Raw genomic sequence first — 26,044 nt, forward strand, 5'->3', positions numbered from 1 at the left:
CTGCTAGCAGGAATAATTTGAATGAAATTACCCATTGATGCTTTCTTTTTCCAATGTTTGCATGTAAAAGAAGAAAGCAATAAATGACGTAGTACAAATTTGCTACCTGTTTGAATTTACGTTCTCATTTGATTATTTATACTGTGATTAGATAAAAATAATTTTAAGTTTATCAATTTGATAATAACAAAATGTATCATAATGATAAAGTCATTTACTTGTATATAATTTTATTCAGTGTATTACCAATAATTTTAGGTAAGTAAGATAACAATATTTACAAAATACCTGTTTTTGTTTATAAGGTGGGGCAGGTGAGGTTATTCATAAAAATTTATTCGTAAAATAAATTTTAGCAAGCCAAGACTTCTATAAAATAAAACAAGTAGAAGATAGAGAGGAACCCGAAGAATTAGTTATAACATGGTGTACAATTAATCCAAATGAAACAAAAAAATGTGAAGCTTTATCACAAGCCAATGAACGAGACCAAATTAAAGTTGGGTATGAAACAATCAAAATACAGTGCAAACAGGCATCAAATAAAGGTAAGTTTGTGTTACAATATTACCTGTTTGTGTAATTAAGTAATTTTTAGATGAATGTATGGAATTCTTGGACGAAGAAAAAGCTACCTTGACAGTACTAGATGCTGGTGAAATATTTGTAGGGGGCAGATTTCACAGCTTGGTACCAATAGCTCAAGAAATACTACAGGGTTTGTAATCTATCTTAAAATGTTCTGTATTCATTCAAAGTTTATGTTTTTTTAGGTGGGTTTAACTACTATTACTCCGTGGCAGTGGTGAAAAAGAACAGCCTAACTGATGTGATTTCTTTAAGAGATCTTAAAGGAAAGAGAGCATGCTTTGCTGGTGTTGAGTCTTATGCTGGTTGGATGCTTCCTATTAGTACCGTATGTGATTATTCTGATATTTTCTAATATGTATATTAATCATAATATTTTCAGCTTATGAAAGAAGGTGTTATGGACATAATAGATTGCAATAATCATGTCAAAACAGCCACTAACTTCTTCGGTCCTTCTTGTGCCGTGAACTGTTTGTCTGATAAATATAATCCTATTGGTGATAATTCGGATAAGCTTTGTCAATTGTGTGTAGGTGCGATTCCAGGAAGGTGGTGTACGGATGCTGATCCTTATTCTGGATATGAAGGGGCTTTTAGGTAATGTAGAAGATTCTTAATTTAGATCAAGATGGAAGAAGTATTTTTTTAAACATCCTCAAAAATCAGGAATAAAAAAATTATTTTAATTGATTTTTTTTATAAATAAATCCCTGTTTAGTGTCTACACATAATGTTTTGTCTGTCAGGTAAGATGGAATAAAGACTAGTGTACATACTGGAAGATTTACCTGGATTTTATCAATTATAGCATTGTGTTTAGTGAGTTTTTTTTATTTATATACTATTTCTGCATTCTTTTTCAGATGCTTGCTAGAAAAAGGAGAAATAGCTTTCGTGAAACATACCACAGTTCCTGAATTACTTTCTTCAAAATACAGTAATCCATATCAAAATATTCTTCAAAAATCTCCTATAAAAATATATATTTTACAGGTCATAGTAATGATGAATTCCAGTTGTTCTGCAAAGACGGTTCTCGCAAACCCATATCAGAGTACTTGAACTGTAACTGGGGCAGAGTCCATTCCGATACCTTTGTCGTATCCTCGGTAGTTTCTTTCGAGCGCAGAGAGAAGTACCAGAGGTTCCTGCAAAAATTTGCAGAAATATATTCGAAGAATGGTAGAAGATTGGAGAGTAGTTCTGATGAACCGCAATTTGATGATTTGGGGAATAAGATTCATCCGGATCAGTTCAATCAGAATGGAAATAGAGTGAATCCTGATTATACTGATTATAGTAACCGGGGGACAGATCAGTATGGGAATAGGAACAGATTTAAGAGACAAAATTATGGGTAATTTTTGTTAAAAAATTCTGTACAGTGTTTGTCCCAAAAAATAAGTGTTTGGATTTAAGATTTTTATTGACATATTTTTTACATATACATACAGCCAACAGTAGCGTACATTTTAAAAATATTTTCGATATTCTACAGGGTGACTCAAATATGTATATTTTTACATTCAAGTTGGAGTTTTTATATGGAATGGAGAATATTAATTTTCGCTCAGTAGATTTGCCTTGAAACTTCCTATTTCAAAAATACCGTAACTTTATACAGGGTGAATTCTAAATAAGTGTAAAGATTTTCAGGGCTGGTAAATCTCGATAAAAAAAACATATTTTCTCTTTACCATTTTTTAAATAAGTCCAAAATAAGCGAGTTATTTTACTTTGAAAATTTTTAAAATTTTATTTTACTTTGAAAATATTTTTAAAATTTATGCTACTACAGATCCATAGATTTTATAAAAAAAACATTAGTGAAAATCTCAGATAGAAACCTGATACGGAGCTTTTTCTAAATACTGGCTCACCCTGTATAAGATGTTTTAACTTTTTTTTCTTTAGATATAATCAAGATCAGTATAACCAAAGGGACAGATATGGACAGGACCAATACGACAATCAAGACAGATATAGAAATAGGTTTGTGTCTATTTCTGTTTGCTATTATTTTTAGTACTATTTTTTTTTATTTTTAGACAAGACGAATATAATGATAACAGAGACAGATACGGCCCTCATCACAACCAATACGGCAACAACGTTTACCAGAATGAAAACAATCCTAATAATTACAATCAGTATGAATATTTTAATATATTCGAATCATCTCCAAGATTCGGTGATCACGGGAACTTGTTAGTTGGGGTAATACACATTTAAATATTTTTTTTTTTAATTGTAATATATAATTTTTATTTTTTTTAGGATTCTGCTATTGGTTTTGCACCAATCCCCGAAAACCTACAAACCTATGAAGCTTTCCTCGCTGATTCCCATAAGATTATCATGGAAGTAAGAGAATGCCCAGTGAAAAGAATGACACTCTGTGTTACATCAGATGAGGAGAAAAATAAATGCATCAAAATGAGGGTAATGTATAAAAAGTTATTAATAATTCTAACAATATTATTTTTATTTTTTATTTTATATGATTAGACTGCTTTGAAAGCTCAACTTTTAAAACCGGAAATGGAGTGTTACAAGGGTCATTCGCAAATACATTGTATGCAAGCTATTAAGTCAGGTATGTATTCATAATACTTCTAACTTTTTTTCATTTAGATATTAATTTGTTACAAGAGTTTATGTAAATTCCTAATAAAGTCTGTTTTTTTTGTCATTTCAAAGACTACTGTGACGCAAATTTCTTTTCGATTGTATAATAATTTATTCTACGTTGTTTTTTATAACAGGTAGTGCTGATGTGACTGTTCTGGATGCTAGCGATGTATATACAGCAGGCTTGAACTTTGACTTAGTGCCTTTTATTAGCGAAGTGTACAACTTGGAAGATCCAGATTATTATGTAGTGGCCGTGGCAAAAGAATCAGATGCTAACACTGAGCTAACATATCTGAGAAGTAAGTATATTCAATAAAAATTGTTTAGAATTTGGGAAAAAAAATAAAATAGGTTGTGGGACATTTGAACTACTTTGGTTTTTATTGCTGGGGAAGAATTTTTTTGGCTCTCTAATGTTTAATAGAGACTTATTATTAGAAGTTGAATTGTTATTACTTACTTTTCTTATTATTTTATTATTATTATTGATTTATTTTTTATATTTTTTCATTGGTTATACCGGGTGCGTCTCAAAAATGACTCACCCCTATAACTGTTTTATTTTTTCAGATAAAAAAAAACGAGATTTGGTACGTTAGTATATGACATAAATTAGGATTGATTGGTGTATTCAATTGTTTTTGGTCACTTCCTGTTTCACCGGAAATGACAACTTTTGATTTTTAAATAGCACCCTCGGTATTTTTTTACTTTATTCGATAGAAAGTGACATTCTGAATAGAATGTCATATCATATGTCAACTTTTGACATTCTCGCTTAACAAAAAATTGTATTTTAAAATTTAATCTAGAGTGCCATGGCTATGTTAAAAACACTAATTCTTCATCAGGGAGCTTTGGAAAAATAGATTTGATGATCTAATGTTTTTACTATCTTGTCCTGGCCAGTTAGAAAATGCTCAAATCGTATTTTTAATCATATCTCAATTTTTTTAAATGGAACGAGGGTGGCTCATTAGCATATTTGGAAAAAGCATTTTTTTTACGAATAATTTGATACCACACACTTGGTATTTCAAGTCAAATTTTCGTTACGAACCGGAAGTTATAATTTCAAATAAATCATATGCGAAAATGTCAAAAGTTGACATATGATATGTCATTCTATTCAGAGTGACATTTTCTATAGAATAAAGTAAAAAAATCCCGGGGTGCTATTTAAAAATCAAAAGTTGTAGTCATTTTCGGTGAAACCGGAAGTGACGGAAAACAATTGAATGCGTCAATCAATTCTAATTTATGTCATATACTAACATACAAAATCTCGTTTTTTTAACTAAAAAAATAAAAAAGTTATAGGGGTGAGCCACTTTTGAGACACACCCGGTAGAATATTATATAATAGTGTACATTTAAACAAAATTACTTGACAAATGTATTAAATAGAATAAAATTGTACTGTATTCTGTTCATCAAAAGAACATAATATGACAGTGATAGACATTGGTCTGTCATTTTTAAATATAGTTAGATTATTTATTTATTTATTCTGCCATTTTCTGATTTCGTCGATGCAAATCATGTATTCTATTTCTAGAAAGATTAATAATAATTAATAAATTAAGGTTAGTATGATACGACCTTGAAGGTATTTAAACTATCATTAAATGACAGGAAAATGGATACCTTTGTCATTAAAATCTACTTTGCTGTTAATATACAAATTAACCTGTATATTAAAAATTTATTACTTTAGAAAGTTTTATGAATTTGGTGTAACTATCTACAGGATGATTCTTTAATTTTATCAGATAAAATTAATAAATATATTAATTTTATATATATGATTATATCTAAGAGTTTTTCTGACGTTTAAAGAGCATGTGCAGATTTAAATGATAAATAATGAATATATTTGTAATTCTACTAATTCTGTGTTAAAAAGTATCGTAAACTGATATCACAGAAACAGGTACGCGTAAAGGCACCCAAATATAAATAAATTTGGTTTGTAGGGCACTGTAATTTACAGCTTTTAGATTATTCCAATTCCAATATTATTAATATCTGGACAGTTCAAAATTTGCATGCGATTTTCCTGTTTCCAACGATAATGAGATAGATAGATTTCCTCAAGGTTTATTTATTTAGTTAGAATACAATAAAAAAGTTAGATTAAAGTTAGGATACAATAAAAAAACAAGTTGGGACATTTGAACTACTTTTATTTTTATCGCGATACAAACTTTTTTTTATTTATTTTAGCGAAAAATACCTGTCATGGTGGTATCAACACTGCAGCGGGCTGGGTGTATCCTATGGCATTTTTGATAAGCAATGGTTGGATCAGGCCGTATGGCTGTAACAGCATAAGAGCCGCAGCTGAATATTTTACAAAAAGCTGTATTCCTGGAGCTATCAGTACCGAGTACAACACAGGAGTACCTTATGATAACATGTGCGATCTGTGCCATGGAGTTAGCTACAGGTAAATATAGTTTATCTAGCATAATAATAAGTCAAAACTGGATTTTTTGGCTTTAGTCTTTTTTTCCATAGCAACTGTTAAAAATTGCCTTATATCTATCAAAAATAGTAGATAAAATAGTACTTTAACCGCAAGGGTATATTAAATGATACTTTAACAGCGAGGATAGGTTAAAAACTTTATTTCTTCTCGCACGTTTTTTAATTGCTTCCATTTTTGAAAAATGTTGTATTCCTTTTCATAAGTTATTCGGGATTTAAATGTAGTAATTTGGATATGGCGTTTGTCACCTCAGCCTGAATATCTGTTGGTAATTTACTTATTTCGTTTTGAGCCATTTCTGGCTCCAATTCAATCAGCAATCGACGCAAAAGAGAATTCAAAAATATTGACTCAAAACTGACAACTAAAGAGACAGCTTTATTTATTTGTCAAACACAAAACATCCCCCTTTAGAACTTCATCTGTCATGTTAATAAATGAAAGTAAATAATAAAGCGCCTCTCGTGTTTGTTCGCACTCAAAAAATTTCAGTTAATGCTTGTATATATTTTTAATATATTTTTTAAATTTACATTTTTTTAATTGTAAAGTAATATATTACATTTAAATGGAATATATTACATAACAATTATGTCAATTACAGGATTACAAACTTGTTTTCTAACATTTTTTAAATAAAACGAATTATAAAATTTCAATATATGTATATTTGTCGTAGGTATGAAAAAAGTAAAATATAAAATGGACAAACGCTTACTTACATTGCAATAAAACTTCCACTTTTAGTTTTGCAATCCAAACGTAATATTTCTATTTCACAAGTAAAAATATCCGACAACACTAAAATCACTGAAACTTCCGCGGCTGACAACGAAAACTGAAAAATATAACGGCACTTTTTGTTTTGGACCTGCATATCAACATTACACTGTACTATTATGTATTTGTTGTTGAAATAATATAAAATATTTAATTATAACTTGTAAATTTTAATATTTTAACATGATTTTAACTACTTTTGACAATAACTAATTTTTTGTTATCAAGATTATATTTTAGACGGCAACTGACATATATGTCATAATATTTGAATCTTAAATATGTATGTAATATAATTTAAATTACTATAATGCAACTTTATACTAAGAAAACATTTATACATTCATAAAATACAACAAAGTCTAATAATATAGTTTGAAAACAATGAATATTGAATTAAAACTGAAAAAGTTAAGCGCGACCCCTTGTGTCAAAATTAGAAGATTAAATTTTCGCAATTTTGACACCATTTGATGACTGGTGGCGCCTCTAGTGTCTATTCGGGCGGTTGGGCTTTTACTCCCGCTTATGGCCATTAAAGAAAAAGTTCTAAAGGGGGATGTTTTGTGTTGTCAAATTACACGAAATAATAATTTCTGGATATTTTTTAAAACGTAACTCGTTATGGAAAAAAATATTGTTTTATACACGACGATAAAATTGCATTATCCTCTCGCGAAATTAATTCATTAATCTTTTCAGTCGGTGAATGATTCAATGAATATTGACATTTGCAACTCTTTATAGACAGTTTTATTCTAGTGTGAGATGATAACGGGTATCATGATGTTGATTATTTACATACTTTCAATATAAATAGTAAGAACGGAGCATATCACCAAACTTTGGTGAAGAACGATGGGTTATTAATATAGCTGACTTTTTTTTCTAGATATTGTAGGAGAGACGCTTCCGAAGATTACTACGGCCATACAGGGGCCTTCAGGTGCTTGGTAGAAGGCGGTGGTGACGTAGCCTTTGTCAAACACACCACGGTCTTCGAAAATACAGGTGGCAAAAAAAGAGAGTGGTGGGTCAGGGACAATCTAGTTGAAGATTTTGAATTGCTTTGTCCTGATGGGACCAGAGCCGAAATTAATGAATACCCAAAATGCAATTTGGGTAAAGTTAAAGCCAATGCTATAGTCGCTAGAGGTGGATATGGGTATAACGAGACTCAGATCAATGCCTACGTCAATTTGTTTATGTATGCTCAGACGTTTTATGGCAGGAAAACGGCTGATGAGTTCAGGTATTTTTTTTAATTTGTTATTTACTTATACAGGTGTCGTTTATAAAGTTTTATATTAGTAGGAGTGTGATGTGTTGCCGATGTCCATTTCCAAGCCAACTGGACGCCGTTTTTTTTTCCGAAATGAATGACAAGGTCAATCTCTAGACGTCATTTACTAAAAATTGACACAAAGCTTGTCAAAAATTAACACTAATTTTAGGAAGATTAAAAAAGGATCGAACGTTTCCAGAAAAATTGACGTTGTTCTTATCGTCATTTTTTTTCATTTGTTTCAAACCTTTTTAACTCACCCTGTATATGTCTTTTTTTTCACAGTTTCAGCATGTTCACTTCTGAGCCTCCCTACGCAGATCTGATCTTCCAAGACGCCACCACGCAACTACAAATAATCGAGCCAAGCAAAAGATATTACTCGGCATATTTAGGGCCCGACTTCATGAGAGCAAGAAGAATAGTAGACTGTCATGCGGGGGCTTCTAAACGGCAATCGGTCACAGTTTTCGCTTTGACATTACTGACAGCTTTAATAGTGTTTAGTTTTTAGTAGTTTTTACTTGAGAACCAGTTTTTAATCCGTCCGAACAGTTCAAAGAAATTTTGTGTGAAACGTCATTTTAATTTATTTAAATTTGACTGATGTATGCTTTAATTCTAATGATATTATAATATTTTATTTGAAAATTAAAAAACGGCGTCACAGTGACCTTTGAAATTACAATTTATGATAATTTCTATCTGGGTCACCAGATAAATATGCCATTTCCAAAAAAATGACATAAAAAGTTACTTAATTTAGAAAAAACTTTTGTCGATTGTCATTTCGAAGGCTACTATGACACCGTTTTTTTTCTCAACAATATATGGTACTTTTCCATATTTTTTTTTGGAAAGTTATTAAAATCCGTCCAACATTTATTCCAAATGCTTTATATTTAAGTCTTATTTGACTGATACACGTGTTAATTTTAATGATATTAAAAAAATATTTTACACGTAAATTTTTATTTTTACAAGTAAGATTTTTTATATTGTATTTTATAATGGTTTTAAGAATTTTTAAGTGCACTTACTAGTATCAAATGCCATAAATTTATTTTTATTGTGTCAAGTTTTTATTGATTGTACTCTAAAAGAAAACTAACTTAACATAGATATCAAATATTTTTAAGTTTATACATCAAATTTGTATACACAAATATACAAGAATTTTGTAGTAAAATCGATGTTTTTTTTTCCTTAAAATGCCTAAGAAGACATACTTTTTTTTCCTTAGTAATTGAATTATTGCTGATAATTATGACTTATATTGTGATAATACAGCTAAAAATTATCATTCTTAAACAGAAACTTGAGTAAATAAAGCAATGACTGACAGAATACAAAGACACAACGCCCATATACGGGCTGGGGAAGAATTTGTTTTGTTGACGCCATTTTTTTGGAGACAAGATTTTTAATACTTTGTTGTGTGTAGTGAACTTTGTATTAACTCTATTACAATGGTAATTTGTTCAGGTTTCAAGTGTAAAAGGCACACCATCCCACATCCCAGCCGTTGGCCGTCGAGGCCGCCTGACTTAGTGCCCATGGATCTAATCCTATGGATATATTTGCGGGAGAATAAAGGTTCCTTATTCTTTCGTATAATCTAGACAAGAATTAGAAATACTTAGCAGTTATGAGAGGGTATCTTTCACCCCCACTGAGTTAATGAATTCCGCGAGAAATGTTCAAAACTGCCCCGTCTGTCCATAACAGAAGACTGTCGATAAGTCGGACACCTGTAGCAAAATCTCAAGTCTTGGTTTGCTATTTATTTTTATTGTTATTAGATATAATTTAAATGTGTTGATGTTGGTTAAATATAGTTTAAATTGTTATAAAATTCTGCATCTCTCATAGCAAATATTATTTTCGTTTTAACTGATGCTCACAGCTAGAATTTTTTTGCATTACAGCCGATGCCGTTCAAAGCCTACTTATTTAAAGTGGGTGAATTTTTATATATACTCTATATCTCGAAGAGGAATCGAGCAAAATATCAAGTGGGTTATATTTTTGGAAAGGTAATTTTAAATTCTTTTCAAAAATCAAATTTTCTGTTGATAATTCTTAAATTATTAATTTTAAAAAAATTATACTTAAACCATTAAATTCTACGTAAAAAGGTGCATTGGAAATGTTTTCATAAAAATACAAAATTTTCCCTAGCAAAAAAGTTACAGCGATTTGTTAGAAATGCATATTTTTGAAAAACACCCCGTAACTCCGAAACGGTAACAGATATCGATATGCGGTTTTCACCATCATGTTTTTGACAAAAATTGGGCTCCAGACACCGATATTAGTTTTTGTCTATCTCCTATAGAAAAGGGTGTTTCCATTTAAAAGCGTCGAATTTGACCCACCCTGTACATGATATGTGCTATACGTCGATACTAGTTTTGTACCTTTTGTTAACATTTTAATACGTTTTTTTAATAATTAATTAATTAGTATGATGCTACCTAAATAAGCAGATTACACCATAGGCGTAGACAAAACGTTTATAAAAAATAAAAATATCTTTTCAGGCAGCAAAGTTGAGAAAAATATGTAGCAGGGCACTGTTTGGAGACATGGTAACAATTTGGTCCCGGGTGTTATTGGTCCTTGTATTCTTTAGTCAATGAAATAAACGTCCATTTAGAAGTTTAGAACACCCAGTATAGAGCATTTTCGGAATACTGTGCCATCCTATATATAAAAAAAAACAACAAAAAAACTTAAACGCCTCTAATAAGCAACATATTATTTTATTGAGTCAGATTATACAGCTCATTTATTGCAATATTATAAACCAAATTAAATTATTGCAACAATGGAATATGAGACAAACAATAGGCATTTAAACCAAACAGCTGTGCGTATAAATCACTTAATAAGTGACTCCTAAACCATAAAAACGTCCTTGGAATTGAATTCATTCGGATTTAGAACTTTTAGATGACTCACGATGGCATTAAACCCATAAAAAAAACTCTATGACCGTGGTGTCGCGCCTTAATATAAAAACGCATTTTTAGATATCATTTTTTCGTTTTTGTGTAGACCTGCTAAAAATACAGCTTTTAAGTAAAGACGGGACCCAGTATAAATATTGACAGGATGTATGAATGTATATTTGTGTCTTTCGCATCACATATGCACATGCATATACAGGGTGAACCCTATATAAGAGCGTCGAAAAAATTATGTCGGCGAGGTTTACCACATACGATAAGAGCTTTTATAGAATAAAATTCAGGGTCATTATTTTTCTATTTTCTTTAAATACGTACTTAGAAAACAATTAGAAATATTATACAGGGCGAATCTTAAAAAATATTTTTGAAAATCTTGAATTTTTTGAAAAAAATATTGATTTTTTTTAATTTTTAGTTAAATATCATATTATCTTGATAATATGGCAACACGGGTTGTAGATTAAAATTACAAGAAAAAAACCACAGAAAAGATCCGGTGCTTCTCAAAATTTAAGAAAAAATCGTTTAAGTATTTTTAATTTTCAAAGAAAAATAACTCGGTTATTTTGGACTTATTTGAAAAACGGTAAAGAGGAAATATGTTTCTTTTATCGAGATCTACCATTCCTGAAAATATTTGCACTTATTTCTGACTGACCCTGTATTTACAGTGAATCACATAACTAATTATACAGGGTGTGTCTTAAATAAGTTCAGATATTTGAAAGGCTGGTAGATCTTGATAAAAGAAACATAATTTTTCTTTACCGTTTTTTAAATAAGTCAAAAATAACGGAGATATATTTTAATTTTGAAAATTACAAAAAAAAAAGATTTTTTCATTTCAAACATTTCTGGGGTTTCTTTCTTGTAAATTTAATCTACTACATATGTTGCCATATTATGAACATATTATGTTTTTTAACTAAAAATTAAAATTACCAAAAATAACAAATTTAAAAAAAAAATTCCGAAAAAAACCTCATAGGCGTGTTTTTGGAGTTGAAATATACTACCCTAAAAATATTTGCACTTATTTTAAGACTGACCCTGTATAAGTGTAAGTTAGGAACCATTATTATTTTTTTTATTTAGCTAAAATGAGAAATTTACATCTATATACCGGGTGCGTCTCAAAAGTGGGATGAAAAGAGTGGGCAAAAAAACGAGATTTGGCATGTTAGTATATGACATAAATTAGGATAGGTTGACGTATTTAGTTGTTTTTGGTCACTTCCTGTTTCACCGGAAATGACAACAACTTTTGATTTTTAAATGGAACACTCGGTATATTTTTACTATGAATGACATATGATATGTCAACTTTTGACATTTTTGCATATGGTTTATTAGAAATTTTAACATGCGGTTTATAACGAAAATTTGACTTGACATACCAAGTGCGTGGTATCAAACTCTTCGTAAAAATATGCTTTTTTCCGAATATGCAAATGAGCCACCTTTGTTCCATTTGAAAAAAATTGAGATATAATAAAAAATACGATCTGGGCATCTTTTTGGGGCCATCTTGGGCCGGGACAAGACACGAAAAACATTAGACGATCAAATCTATTTTTCCAAAGCTCCTTGATTAAAAATTAGTGTTTTTAACACAGCCATGGCACTCTAGATTTAAATTTAAAATACAATTTTTGTTTAAGCGAGAATGTCAAAAATTGACATATGATATGTCATTCGATTCAGAGTGTCATTTTCTATCGAATAAAGTAAAAAAATACCAACGGTGCCATTTAAAAATTAAAAGTTGTAGTCATTTCCGGTGAACCAGGAAGTGACCGAAAACAATTGAATACGTCAATCAATCCTAATTTATGTCATATACTAACATACCAAATCTCGTTTCTGTATCTGAAAAAATAAAAAAGTTATAGGGGTGAGCCACTTTTGAGACGCACCATAGTCTGTCCTATGAGAGGTTCCCTGAGTGTAACAATTGGGTCTGTCATTTTAATTTTTAATTCACAGGCAAATTTTACTGTATTTAAAATTGTTATTTTGTGCATATTGTTTGGCAAAACCTTCCCTGACTCATCGGACAGACAGTGATACCGGTATAACCGAAAATATCCCTATATCTTCAAACAATTTTAGCAGGATTGTTCCCAGGTACATACTCCCTCAATTTTTTAGACTATAAATTTTACTTTTAGCTATATTAATGGACGTATTTCCCCGTGACACACCCTGAACTTCCGAGTTCGCCGAAGAGTGAAAGGTGAATATTTTGGACCCGAAACACCCAATAGATTAGTTAGTCATCTTCTTCTAGGCGACGTTGCCACGTAGTTAAAAATTTCTCTGAAAGCAGGTTTCTCTGTAAGGCAGGTTCTCATGGGTCCTGTGTCTTAATTGATTTAAATCGTTGTATTAGCAAACTTTAAAAACAATTTTTTAAAGTAAACAAAATAAAGTGAAAATATATTTAGTTTTTTTGTATCGTATCTTAATTATTATGGAAGCTATCTGAAAACTTAAATCGATTATTAATTGATAATTGGTTATTGATATTAAACCAGTTTTTTATCCAGTGGCGTCGTAAGTACTTAAAAAAATAATAATAAAAATAAAAATGTCTTATTTTAATAACACACCCTGTATCAATATTTATCAAAATTAGAACATAAGTATCTTGGATAAGGAGAATTCAATATAATTTATCAGATTGGAAATAAATACTGTCCTAAGGGTAGTTTACTCTTGACTCGAAAAATATCAAACCCCATTAAAACGTACGTCTATGTCGTATCGCATTTCTTACCCTGGACAAAATGTACGTCTTATAGCCATACAGCCTCCTGCCAAAAACGAAAAAGATCGCTCAACAAACAATCAAGATATTGGCTTGTATCCATCTTAAGTGGGACACCCTGTATATGTTACGGTTACAGTCCGATCTCCGGTTAATGTTTGGGTTAGGTTATGTTTTTGATTGTTTTGTTGTGTGCTTGTTGTGTGTTATTCTCGAGATTCACCGGGTAATGTCGACATTAACCGGACATCTGGTTGTTTTGACTCCAGGGTATCAGGGTAATTATAGTGATTTAAGTAATTTTACTGACTTAACTTGCAGTTTATCACGATTTATGTCAAAAATATAGACTTAAATCATTAAAATGACTCTTTGAATAAAAAGACTAAGGAAGGAGCATAATGCTATCCATGTATTCATGCATGGTGGGCGGAAAAAGCACCATAAAAGCACTCTAGGGTGGGGATCCTTGACAGTTCTGTTTGACGATTCATTTGACGCATTTGAATTTGATTTGAAATTTTGTGGATTTGTCAGTCTTTACGGAGCTTATTTTATGTTATTTATTATTTATTCTACTAATGATAGTTGTATAAAGGTAGTAAATCTAGATGGAAATTGTGGCAGAACTTAAATTAATAGTAACATTATCGCGATTTATCGAAAAAGACTCTAAAATAGTTGGTTGTGTAGCGTGCCGTAGATCTCGGCAAAAATTGAGTGAAATAATGGAACAACTTTTCGCTAGTAAGTGACTATATAATATACATACGTGTAGTAAACCGATCATTTATGAAATTCACTTAAATTAACTAAATTATATATTTTTCTTGCATTTTAGCTTTTATTTATTACTTGTCAAAGATTAGATGTCAAAGTATTTAGATAAGTTAATTTGACTTACCTGCTTCAGTAGCGTATCGGATGTTTGTGTTAATAAATACTTATTATAAGTTATCTATTTTTATTAGAATTATATATTTTTATAACAATTTTAATAACTACCAACATTTATTCACAACGTAAAATAAAACAACAAATTATTGACGACTACCCCACGTCTACCCTACATCATAGTTTTACATTTTTTAAATAAAATTAGAACGACACTGATAAACCGGAATTTAAGTCGGCCATATTTGAGGCCCATCGCGGTGTACCGAAGATTTTTGATATGCTCCTTCCTTAGTCTTCTTATTCAAAGAAATGACTTAAAAACGTTATATTGGTTGTATAAGTCTTTACAAAAATGACTTGACTTCATGACTTGACTTGAAATAAAATGATTTAAGTCAAAGATTTAAAATAACTTAAATCATTTGTGTGTGAACTTTATGTTGCATTTGACTTAAGACTTGTTGCAGCTCTGATTAATAATTAATTACTGATAATTATGCTATAAATAAATAATAATTCCGATGTTTTTTTTGTCGATTTTACAAAATAAATCGGTGGCGTTTATTATCTCACTTACTACAACACAAACAATAAACATATTCATTATGTTATCATCTTAATAAACCAATAAACCACTGACATACTTTAGATAATTCTTTGTATTTTTCTCCTCCTCATCACCAATAAAATTTATCTTCAAGGATTTTTCTCGGACCGCTATCGGCAACCGCGCATTCCAAATTCTCTTATCGCCGCATTCCGTCTCTGTCGCACCCGCGCAATCCGCACCTCTCGCGCCCTTCCCCGTCGCGGCCTTCCACAAAAACAACTTTCTAGTACCTTTTTATCATCAAAAAAGCCGTACCATGGCTAATATCAATAATAAATTGCGGTGCAGAACGGTGTACGCTTTCGCCAGAGAAATGTATCCCAAGACGATCAAGCACGATATATCCTACGGGACCGCCGGATTCCGTACGAGGTAAGAATTCGAAAATTTGAGGTTATGTGAATTTTTATTATTTCTTTCAACCCTAAAAATATTAGTTTTTTGTGTTTAATTTAATGTATTTCAGGGCTACGGACTTGTCGTACGTGATGTACCGTATGGGGCTTCTGGCTGTCCTTCGTGCCAGATACAAAAACGGTTTGTTTATATTAAAATGAATAATATTAGAAAAAAAATCAATAATTTAACAAAAATTAATTTTTAGCTGTGATAGGGGTAATGATAACAGCCTCACATAATCCAGAGCCAGACAATGGTGTGAAACTTGTTGATCCCATGGGAGAAATGTTGGAGCAAAGTTGGGAGAAATGGGCTACTAAAATTGCAAATGTAACGTAAGTCCATTTTCGATATTGCTATAATGGTGTTTTGTTTGCTAAGTGCAAACAGATGGGTCAGTTTACGTAAATATGCTTTAATAATGCACGTTCTATTATTGTATCTATTTTCTTTTGTTAATTTAGAATTAGATCGATATCTAGATGACACAATATCAGGATTTTTTAAAAAAATAATCTGTAATTTTGTTAATCCTTTCTAAGATTAAATTCTGTTATTAATTTTTGGGAAACAATATGTTTGAAAATACTTAATGCTTATCTAAATCCCTAGATTTTTGTTTATCAGATACCAAGATCAGATATGTATATTTAAAAAATAATAATAATTATGAAATATTTTTTCTGTTTCAAGATACATACATCCAAACCAAACCAAAAACTTGATTTTTTTGTTATTTTTAGAGATGATAAGCTGGAAAATGTAATAAATGATATTATTGCTGAATATAACATTGAGAATATGAACGATAGGCCTGAGATTGTTATAGGAAAAGATACAAGGCCGAGTAGTCTACACCTGTCAAAAGCTGTTATTGATGGTTTGATATTGATTTTTTTTATATATACATTCTATATAATAAAAAGAGGTGTTATAGTGGCCTTAGAATGGCAATTGATCATAATTTCTGTAGGGCTGACCTCAATATGTCATTTTATATTAGTGTAATAGTCTCTTAGTTAAAATATTTATATTTTTAATTTAATTACACTTGTCCAGATAATTGTTAATCAACATTTCATTTAATAGTTAATGAAAATGAATGGGAACCAATTACAAGTAATCAATTGCTATGTAATACATTGCACACAAGTTGACAACTCTGCAAAAGAACCGACGTTGCCGGATAGAGCAAAATTTCACTAAATCTGGGTAGTGTTTCTGAATCACGCTGATGTTTTTTGTTTATTAATAAATGAAAATTAGTGAAAACCAAATCGACGTTGCCGGCTGGGGTAAAATTTCTTTAAATCTAGGTAATTTTTCCCAAGCACGCCGATTCTTTTCATTAATAATTTAAAATGAATAAATGAATTTTATTTAGTAGTTATTAATGAAAATGAATGGTAGGTAATCAATTACAAGCAATCAAAATGCTATTTAATACATTGCGCACAAGTTGACAATTCTGTGAAATCACCGGTGTTGCCGGATAGAGTAAAATTTACTTAAATTTAGGAAATTTTTCTCAAGCACGCCGATTCTAAGTCATTGTGGCAGTGATAATTTTTGTAAGGTTTACCTCCATAATATGGATATAAAAATTGGTCTTTAAGTTAAAGAACACTAAGATATTTCGTCACAAATCTAATTTTGAAATTCTTTCAATTAAATAGTAATTTCTGACAAGTTTTTATGCCAATTTTTTAGTAGTAAGAGAAATTAAAACCAACTATTGTCTTTTCAGAGGCCACTATGATACTTTTTTTCGATTATATGCAATTTTTAAATCATGTTATTGGTTAGGACATCTAGATATTAATTGATATGATTTTTTATAGGTGTATTAGCCATGGGCGGTAAACCTGTAGACTATGGTATTGTAACCACACCTCAATTGCATTATTTTGTCGTGTGTAAAAATACTCGTAGAGCCTACGGCCAGCCGACTGAAGATGGGTACTACAAAAAATTAACAAACGCCTTTAAGAAAGTTAGGGGACAAAATTTTAACAATGGCAACTATGTAAACAGGTATGTTTTAGCATAAATTCTAATATAAAAATAACAACAGTATTCGTTTACTTTAATATTAAGCATATATTTAGCTGGTTTCAATTCAGATACTAATCTATTAATGAAAAAAATTGTATTTTAATAAAATTGCATTTTTTGAGATAATTTTAATGAAAATTGCCATAATACAAGCTATTAAATGTTATTTAATACATCTCGTACAAGCTGACAACCCTGTACAAGATCCGACGTTGCCGGATAGAATAAAATTTCCCTAAATCTGGGTAATTTTTTTCAAGACAGCTTTTTTGTATTATCAAAAGGTTCTGCAGCTCTTATACACTAGCTGCCACTGTATTTGATGCTTATTTTTTGTTGACAGAGTGCTATATGATGGTGCTAACGGGGTAGGTGCTAAAAAAATCAAGTACCTCAAGGAAGGCCTAGAGGGCAGCCTCATCGTGGACATGTACAACGACGAGATCATAGGCTCGGGTAAACTTAACTACCTGTGTGGTGCTGATTTCGTCAAATCTCAACAGAAGTTTCCTACGGGATTACCGCAGGATCCCAATGTTAGATGTTGCTCAGTAGATGGCGATGCTGATAGGATAGTTTACTATTACTTGGATGAGAATAAAAAGTTTCATTTGATGGACGGTGATAGGATAGCTACACTTATAGCGGGATTTTTAAAAGAGGTAGAATTGTTGAAAATAGTAACTTTTTGATAGTAAACATTTCTGAGAGAGGTAGAGTGATTAATGGTGTAAAAAACTCTTTTTCTGTTCTTGTGTTGACCCTGAAATTACGTCAACCATCGCAAGTATGAACCATAGAGTTTAATAATACATAGACGCGATCTTCTATCGATATTTTGTAATCAACATAAATATTAATTTGACGTCACTTCAGGGCGTAAAACGGTATACAATACTAAAATATCAATCTCTGTCAATATTGTTGCTTCGTCTCTTTGATCATTTATATTTTGGGCTAGTAGGCAATAATTTTCGTTTTAGGTTTTAGAAAAAACTGGAATAAGCTTAAAGTTAGGTTTAGTACAAACTGCCTACGCCAATGGAGCCTCAACTGATTACATCACCAATGAACTGGTAAGCTGCTTTCAGTATGAAACAGAATTTTAACTCTACTAGTTAAATTTTTGACTGATAATTTCTTATTTCATATTCAGTTTTGATTTTTTATGTCTGCATCATTTTTAGAAAGTTCCAGTGGCGTGCGTACCTACCGGCGTCAAACACTTACATCATAAAGCTCTCAGTTATGATATTGGTGTATATTTTGAAGCCAACGGCCATGGAACTGTAGTTTTTAAGAACAGTGCGAAAGAGAAGCTTCGAACAGCATTAGAAACAAATAAGTAAGCGTTGAAAAAAATTATATTTCTTTGCCTATTGTGACACACTTTTTTATTTTATTTTTCTAGTTTATCGGATGAACAAAAACATGCTACAGAAAGACTAATAAATATAATTGATATTATAAACGAGACAGTGGGTGATGCTATCTCTGATATGTTATTGGTGGAGACGATATTGCATTATAGGGGATGGGATATTAAAGACTGGGAAAAGGCCTATACGGATCTGCCTAATAAACTGCTTAAAGTGACAGTTCAGGTCAGTATTTAGTTTTTATTTAAAATATATTATTAACAATAAATTAACTATTTGTTAACAGGATCGCACGGTAATAACTACTACCGATGCAGAACGAAAATGTGTCACTCCTGAAGGGCTTCAAGCTGAAATCGATGCCATTGTTGCCAAGTATCCTAAAGGCAGGTCCTTTGTAAGACCTTCAGGTAAGGTTAAATTTCATTCAGAGATAGTTCTTCATGTTATTCTGAATAATAAATAAACTTTTTTTTTTGTTATTTTCGTTAAAAATTATTTACTTATTTTCCTTTCTTGGTCTATTTATTCGATTAGAAAGAAGTTGGGACATTCGAACTATTTTTTGTCAAATATACTATTTTTTGTCAAATAGACTATTTTTTGTTATTTTCGTTAAAAATACTTATTTTCCTTCCTTGGTTTCTATTCAATAAGAACAAATTGGGACATTTGAACTATTTTTTATTGTTAAATAGACTATTTTTCGTTATTTCCGTTAAAAATACTTAATTTCCTTCTTTGGTCTCTTTATTCAATAAGAACAAATTGGGACATTTGAACTATTTTTTTTTGTCAAATAGACTTTAATTTTTTTTTTGTTATTTTCGTTAAAAATACTTATTTTCCTTCCTTGGTCTCCCTATTAAATGAGAAACAAGTTGGGACATTTTAACTATTTTTTTATTGTCAAATAGGCTTTATTTTTTTGTTATTTTCGTTAAAAATACTTATTTTCCATTCTTGGTCTCTTTATTCAATAAGAAACAAGTTGGGACATTTAAACTATTTTTTATTGTTAAATAGACTATTTTTCGTTATTTCCGTTAAAAATACTTAATTTCCTTCTTTGGTCTCTTTATTCAATAAGAACAAATTGGGACATTTGAACTATTTTTTTTTGTCAAATAGGCTTTAATTTTTTTTTGTTATTTTCGTTAAAAATATTTATTTTCCTTCCTTGGTCTCCCTATTAAATGAGAAACAAGTTGGGACATTTTAACTATTTTTTTATTGTCAAATAGGCTTTATTTTTTTGTTATTTTCGTTAAAAATACTTATTTTCCATTCTTGGTCTCTTTATTCAATAAGAAACAAGTTGGGACATTTGAACTATTTTTTTATTGTCAATTTTTTTTTGTTATTTTTGTTAAAAATACTTATTTTCCTTCCTTGGTCTCTTTATTCAATAAGAAACAAGTTGGGACATTTGAACTAGTTTTTATATTTTCAAATAGACTATTTTTTGTTATTTTCGTTAAAAATACTTATTTTCCTTCCTTGTTCTATTTTTTCAATAAAAAACAAGTTGGAACATTGAACTACTTTTGTTTTTATTATCAAAAAGCCTTTTTTTTGGTTATTTTCGCAAAAATACGTAATTTCCGCACATTAAATGAAAATTTTACTGTAATTTTACTTATTTTTTTTTAACTACTGTAAGTAATATTATTTCTTCTCTTTAGGAACTGAAGATGTGGTTCGAGTGTACGCTGAAGCCTCTACGAGTCAAGATTGCGACAAATTGGCAGCAGAGGTCGCTAAGAAAGTTTTCGAATTAGCCGGTGGTACCGGGAATCCCCCAGAAATACCTCAATAAGTTTAAAAAAGACGAAAATTTATACAAAGTACCAGACTTTCGGCGATAACTTTGAGAACGTTTTTTGAACGAAATTACAAGATTTAAAAGAATTTAGGTCGATTTTTATCCACCTTCAGATAAATAAAGCATCTTAACGAGAGTTTTATAATTATAACTAATTATTTATCGATCTAAGGATAGCTACAGGTTTTATTAATCTGAGTATGGATGAATATATTATTATTAAGCCTAAAAGTGATTGTATTTGAAAAAGACCATGTTTATTTCTTTTTAGGAAAATATTTCCTGATGATTGTACAGGAAGTTTATTTATTTTAAATAATTTTTAAAGCTGCGTTAACATGAGTTGAGTCAGTTGACTTGTTTTGAATTGCTGTGACGTCATCAATTCACTTGACTCCTGAAAATGCGCCTTAATGGTTTGAAATTTAAATTCATATTTTTTCATCGAATTTGTTGTGCCATGATTTTTTTGGATATTTTTAAAAACTTTTTTTTGCCACTTTGTAGACATGAGATTGGGTGGGTGTTTTTTTATAGTTTAACTTTGATTTCGTATACGTATCGACTGTATAGAGTTATTATAATGTATTGGTTTTAAAACTGATTTATTTAATATTATACACAATTATTTTGTTTATACTTTTAAGTATATAATTGGTTTTGGTTGATATTTTCTTTACATCTAAGTTTTTATATATGATGTTTATATTATTTTCAATTCTGTTGGTACCTCATTTCATATTTTGCTAAAAAACTCAAAATGTATCAACAAAAAATACTTTTAATGTTTAAATTTTTATTACTTTTAAAAATTATATATTGTTTAAGTTTTTTGGTATAGTTTTCTCTAATACCTTTTCTGTTATTCAGAATAATAAATAAAATACTTTCTAATATATTTTAAAATAACAGAATTCAGTAGCGTAACATCATAGAGTTGATATTTCATTTAATTTTTTAGAAAGTATTTTGTTTTTTATTTACTGCTGTTTTTTGAAAATTAACATATTTATGACAATTATTGATATTTTACTGCTTAGTTATATTTATCAAAACTTTTTTAAAATACGTTTTTCTTGTGTTTTCTAGACTAAAAAAATATTTATTTAATATTAAATACTTCCAAAATTAAGAAAGAAAAATTGATATAAGTAAATTTAATATTTGAACTGATTACTTTTTAGAAAACATATTTTCTACTTAAATTTGGATATTTAGGATTATTATTTTTTATATATTAATCATATTTCGGAATTCTATTTTGCATTACTTCAAATTAACGTACTTCTGATGTCATCACTTCATTCTGTGATAATCACATCATTTCATAATAAAACATTACCTTTATTTACGATGTGCAATAATAACTATTATTTTTTTAATAATAATTATGTACCTAACTACGCACTTTATATTAAATAGCTATGGACGCCTAATAAAAATAAATAGTTTTTTAGGTAATTTTACAAAAAAAAAATAATGAGAACAAGCTTGAGATGTGTATTTATTTATCTCTTTAAAAAATAGTTACCGTAAAATGGGGTGAATAGAAACAGTTTCGTAGGCTATTAGCGATATACCGGTTGATAAAAATGTGGTATTATTTTCCCGAATATTTTAAAACATGGGTCTTTGTTTGTTCTTTGCGTATACATATAATTTGATTTTTGAAAAATATGCATATAAATATTAAATAAAAATAACATTTGTGTTTCTATTCACCTGCTATTGGGGAGAATAGAAACACACATTGATGTTAATGTTTTTATCTATTCTACTTCCAACAAGGTGATTAGAAACAGTAAATTATTACATATTTAAGTAGGTTTAACAATAAATATCAATACATATAATATGACAACTTACATGTACCAGCTTATGTATTACTTTAAAAATAAATATTTTATTTATAAAGTTTTCGCGCCATACAAAATAGGTGATAAATCGATCTCACATTTATTGATGAGCTGATTAACAGAAACAGTGCTGCCACAGATAAAAATATAGTTTTTACATTTTATTGTGTATTACCAATGATAGAAAAATTAGATATGTCGACTCTTTTTACTTTGAATATTTTTAATCGTGATTTGATTTTTTTCAGAAATTTTGTTTCTATTCACCACTATGTTTCTATTCACCCCATTTTACGGTACCTAGATTTACAAACTTTTATTAATCATCGAATCTTTGTAATTTTACAGCGCAGTGGCGAAGGTTAAGGTTGGAAATTTGGAAGAAATATCCCATATTCGAAAATTAGTTTAGTTTAAATTCTGACAACACTGTATGCCGCTTTTATTTTGTCTCTCTGTCTGTCAACCGGTCAATTATCTATATCTCTGTCACATGCATTAAAATACAGACCACGCCGATATATACAAGGTGTCCCAGAAATAAGTGCGAAATAAGTATTTTCACTGGTAGTCACTGGTTCAACCCCAGAAACACGCCTATGAGGCTTTTTTCGCAAAAAAAATTTGAAAATTCGGAATTTTTTGAATTTTTTTTAGTTTTCAGTTAAAAAACATAATTTCTTGATAATATGGCAACATAGGTAGTAGATTAAATTTACAAGAAAGAAAATTCAGAAAAGATCCAGTGGCTCTCAAAATTTTAGCAAAAAATCATTTTTTTGGAAATTTTCAAAGTAAAATAACTCCGTTGTTTTGGACTTATTTGAAAAACGATAAAGAGAAAATATGTTTGTTTTATCGAGACCTACCACCCCTCAAAATACTAGCACTTATTTCTGGGACATCCTGTATATCTTCCTAATTTCTAACCTCAAACTTGCCACTGCTTCCAGGATTTGCCGCATGAAATAATATTTTGAGACTGCTTTTAATATATAAATAAAACCGTTCTTTTATTTACATTTATGCGCCTGTAAAGTGAACACCTGAAGTTTGTACGCACTGCCCGATGATAAAATCAGTCTTTTGCCATGTTGCCATGTTTGATATACAAGCGTAGTTCGAGAGGTAGTGTACAAAAACCATTTTATTATACACGTTTATTTAACGACCAAAAAAAAACTGGCTTCTAAACAAATATATTATGCTGTTTTTTATTAACTAGTTGTTTTATTTTTGATCCTTTCAAAATAGAGAATCTGTGATTTATATGGAGAATTATTCGTAAAAAATATGCTTTTTCCAAATATTCTAATGAGCCACCCTTGTTCCACTTGAAGAAATTGAGATATATGATTAAAAATATGATTTAGGCATCTTTTAACCGGTCAGGATAATATACGAAAAATATTAGACGATCAAGTCTATTTTTCCAAGGCTCCTTGATTAAAAATGAGCGTTCTTAACACAGCCATGGCACTCTAGAATGAAATTTAAAATAAGATTTTTTATAACCGAAAATGTCAAAAGTTAACATATGATATGTCATTCTACTCAGAGTGTAATTTTCTATTAAATAAAGCAATGACTAAAGAATCCAAGGACAAATAACACCCGAGAGCAAATTGTGCCGATGTCACCAAACAGTGCCGTGGCACATATTTTTCTTAACCTAGCTATTTGAAGCAATATTTATATTTTTTGTTAATTGTTTTGACTATGCCTATGGTATATCATCCTAATTAATTACGAGAAAAACGTATTAAAATGTTAACAAAAGGTACAAAACTAGTATCGACGTATAGCACGTATCAAGTACATATAGATGTTAATTGAAATTGAAGAATAATTATCGAATTCAAAAGGTGCCCGGTGGCGTAGAGGTACATCTCTCGTCTACCAATCTCAAGGTAGTGGGTTCGATTCCCACACCCGGCATTGCATCAGCCGACTATTTTTATTAAAATAAAAATAGTTTGGGTACCTAGGTCGACTCAGCCTTAAATGAGTACTTGGGATTCACAATCCTGAGGTAATAATAGGCGGTTGAAGCGTTAGTGCTAGCCACATTACCTTCCTTGTATACCGAACGGCTCTAGTATGGCAAGCTGTACCTTGCTACTCCCAAGGCGTTAAACGCTATATACGGGAGCTATTATTATTATTATTATCGAATTCAATAAGAAAACGCTAAAAAGTTGGAGTGGACTGTTTATTTACCTATGAAACGTAACTCCTGGCTCTTTCTTATCGCTGCTGCTTTTACACTTGAAAGCTGAACAACTAATCACCATTGTAATAAAGTTTATACAAAGTTTACTACACACAAACTATTAAAAATCGCTAAAATTGTCGCTGATGCATGACCAAATGATGACTCATTGTTTGCCATCAAAAGAAAGGCCTCTAAGGTCACAAATTCTGCTGCAGCCCGTATAGGGGCGTTGCATGTCCTTATATGCTTTAGTCATTGAAATAAAGTAAAAAAATACCGAGGGTGCCATTTAAAAATCAAAAGTTGTAGTCATTTCCGGTGAAACAGGAAGTGGCCGAAAAGAACTGAATACGTCAATCAATCCTAATTTATGTTATATACTACCAACCAAACCATACCAAATCTCGTTTTTGTATCTAAAAAAAAAATAAAAAGGTTATAGAAATGAGCCACTTTTGTGAATCACCCGGTATACTTGGTAGGTTAGGTTAGGAAAGGTAGAAAAACATTCTAGAGCAAGAAGTTTAAAAGAAGACCAAATCTAATACTACTAAGTCAAGAAATGAATAAGAAAAATTAAATTAAAAGCAAACAAAATTAAAAATATTTAGGTAATAGCTTTTTAAAAATTCTTTCTTTTTAAAAATACAATTATGATAAGCACTTATTTATGTACACCCTATATATAGACGCGAGGGGATGATGGCGGTTGCTAGGTAATTATTAATTCAATAAAGCCAGAAAATGTCAGGTATCATATAACGTGTGTTTATATTTAAGAGATAAAAATGTCCTTAGCCCAAGACAGGATTTCAGGAATTTTATCTCACAAAGCTGATATCGATTCGTTATTTTCATCAGAAGAATCTGAAGGTAAGATACTCTTTTCTACTTATCTTTAAAATCTAGATTTTTATTTCAAATTTAACACGTGACTTTGACACCATACCGGGTGCGTCTCAAAAGTGGCTCACCCCAAAGAATATGCCAAGAAAAAAAAAGAAAGTGTCTTACTAAAAAACCTTCAAAAACGGTTCCATGTTAGTGACGCCATCTATTGTGAGGATCCGAATTTAAATACGCTCATTTATATAATTTCACTGTCATTGAAACTAACATTTTAAATATGAAAACCATCTTAAAAGTATTTTTTTACACAATATTAACAAATCTAATGCAAATCTTTACTATGTGTTGTGTAAAAAATTAAATTTAGTAGTAAAATTTATACATACAAAAAATAGAAGTCCAATATATGAACATCGTTTATTATAATAAAACA

General features: G+C 30.2%; 3 protein-coding genes across 3 annotated transcripts in view; all 3 read left to right on the plus strand.

The window, feature by feature from the left end:
- Positions 1-103: 103 nt before the first annotated feature.
- LOC115877725 (melanotransferrin) lies at positions 104-8,965 on the plus strand. Its single transcript, XM_030894011.1, has 15 exons — positions 104-258; positions 357-548; positions 599-718; positions 774-916; positions 971-1,188; positions 1,455-1,528; positions 1,585-1,948; positions 2,506-2,583; positions 2,640-2,808; positions 2,869-3,033; positions 3,100-3,187; positions 3,357-3,524; positions 5,452-5,674; positions 7,389-7,748; positions 8,067-8,965. The coding sequence occupies exons 1-15, from the start codon at positions 192-194 to the stop codon at positions 8,293-8,295; spliced, it is 2,658 nt and encodes an 885-aa protein (XP_030749871.1). The 5' UTR covers positions 104-191; the 3' UTR covers positions 8,296-8,965.
- Positions 8,966-15,189: 6,224 nt separating this feature from the next.
- Positions 15,190-21,524, plus strand: LOC115877726 (phosphoacetylglucosamine mutase). Its single transcript, XM_030894013.1, has 11 exons — positions 15,190-15,405; positions 15,500-15,570; positions 15,638-15,767; positions 16,176-16,312; positions 17,274-17,466; positions 17,831-18,149; positions 18,471-18,563; positions 18,675-18,832; positions 18,899-19,091; positions 19,153-19,276; positions 20,552-21,524. Exons 1-11 carry the CDS (start codon positions 15,290-15,292, stop codon positions 20,683-20,685), a joined length of 1,668 nt encoding a protein of 555 aa, XP_030749873.1. The 5' UTR covers positions 15,190-15,289; the 3' UTR covers positions 20,686-21,524.
- A 3,974-nt stretch (positions 21,525-25,498) lies between these two features.
- The window catches only part of LOC115877727 (dynein heavy chain 2, axonemal), a 129,843-nt gene continuing 129,297 nt past the window's right edge, over positions 25,499-26,044 (plus strand). The window contains exon 1 of the mRNA XM_030894014.1: positions 25,499-25,635. Coding sequence (XP_030749874.1) covers positions 25,551-25,635 — 85 coding nt within the window. The 5' untranslated portion in view covers positions 25,499-25,550. The remainder of the gene's footprint in view (positions 25,636-26,044) is intronic.

The sequence above is a fragment of the Sitophilus oryzae genome, unplaced genomic scaffold (assembly GCF_002938485.1).
Source record: "Sitophilus oryzae breed Bouriz unplaced genomic scaffold, Soryzae_2.0 scaffold_1498_pilon_pilon, whole genome shotgun sequence".
Taxonomy (NCBI): Eukaryota; Metazoa; Arthropoda; class Insecta; order Coleoptera; family Curculionidae; genus Sitophilus; species Sitophilus oryzae.

Excerpts from the sequence above, each read along its gene's own strand:
- LOC115877725 (XM_030894011.1), top strand. The coding sequence starts at position 192 with ATGTATCATAATGATAAAGTCATTTACTTGTATATAATTTTATTCAGT. Across the intron at positions 2,584-2,639 it reads CAAGACAGATATAGAAATAG|ACAAGACGAATATAATGATA; the intron begins GTTTGTGTCTAT and ends TTTTATTTTTAG. Across the intron at positions 7,749-8,066 it reads AAAACGGCTGATGAGTTCAG|TTTCAGCATGTTCACTTCTG; the intron begins GTATTTTTTTTA and ends TTTTTTTCACAG.
- LOC115877726 (XM_030894013.1), top strand. The coding sequence starts at position 15,290 with ATGGCTAATATCAATAATAAATTGCGGTGCAGAACGGTGTACGCTTTC. Across the intron at positions 15,406-15,499 it reads ACCGCCGGATTCCGTACGAG|GGCTACGGACTTGTCGTACG; the intron begins GTAAGAATTCGA and ends AATGTATTTCAG. Across the intron at positions 19,277-20,551 it reads GTCCTTTGTAAGACCTTCAG|GAACTGAAGATGTGGTTCGA; the intron begins GTAAGGTTAAAT and ends TCTTCTCTTTAG.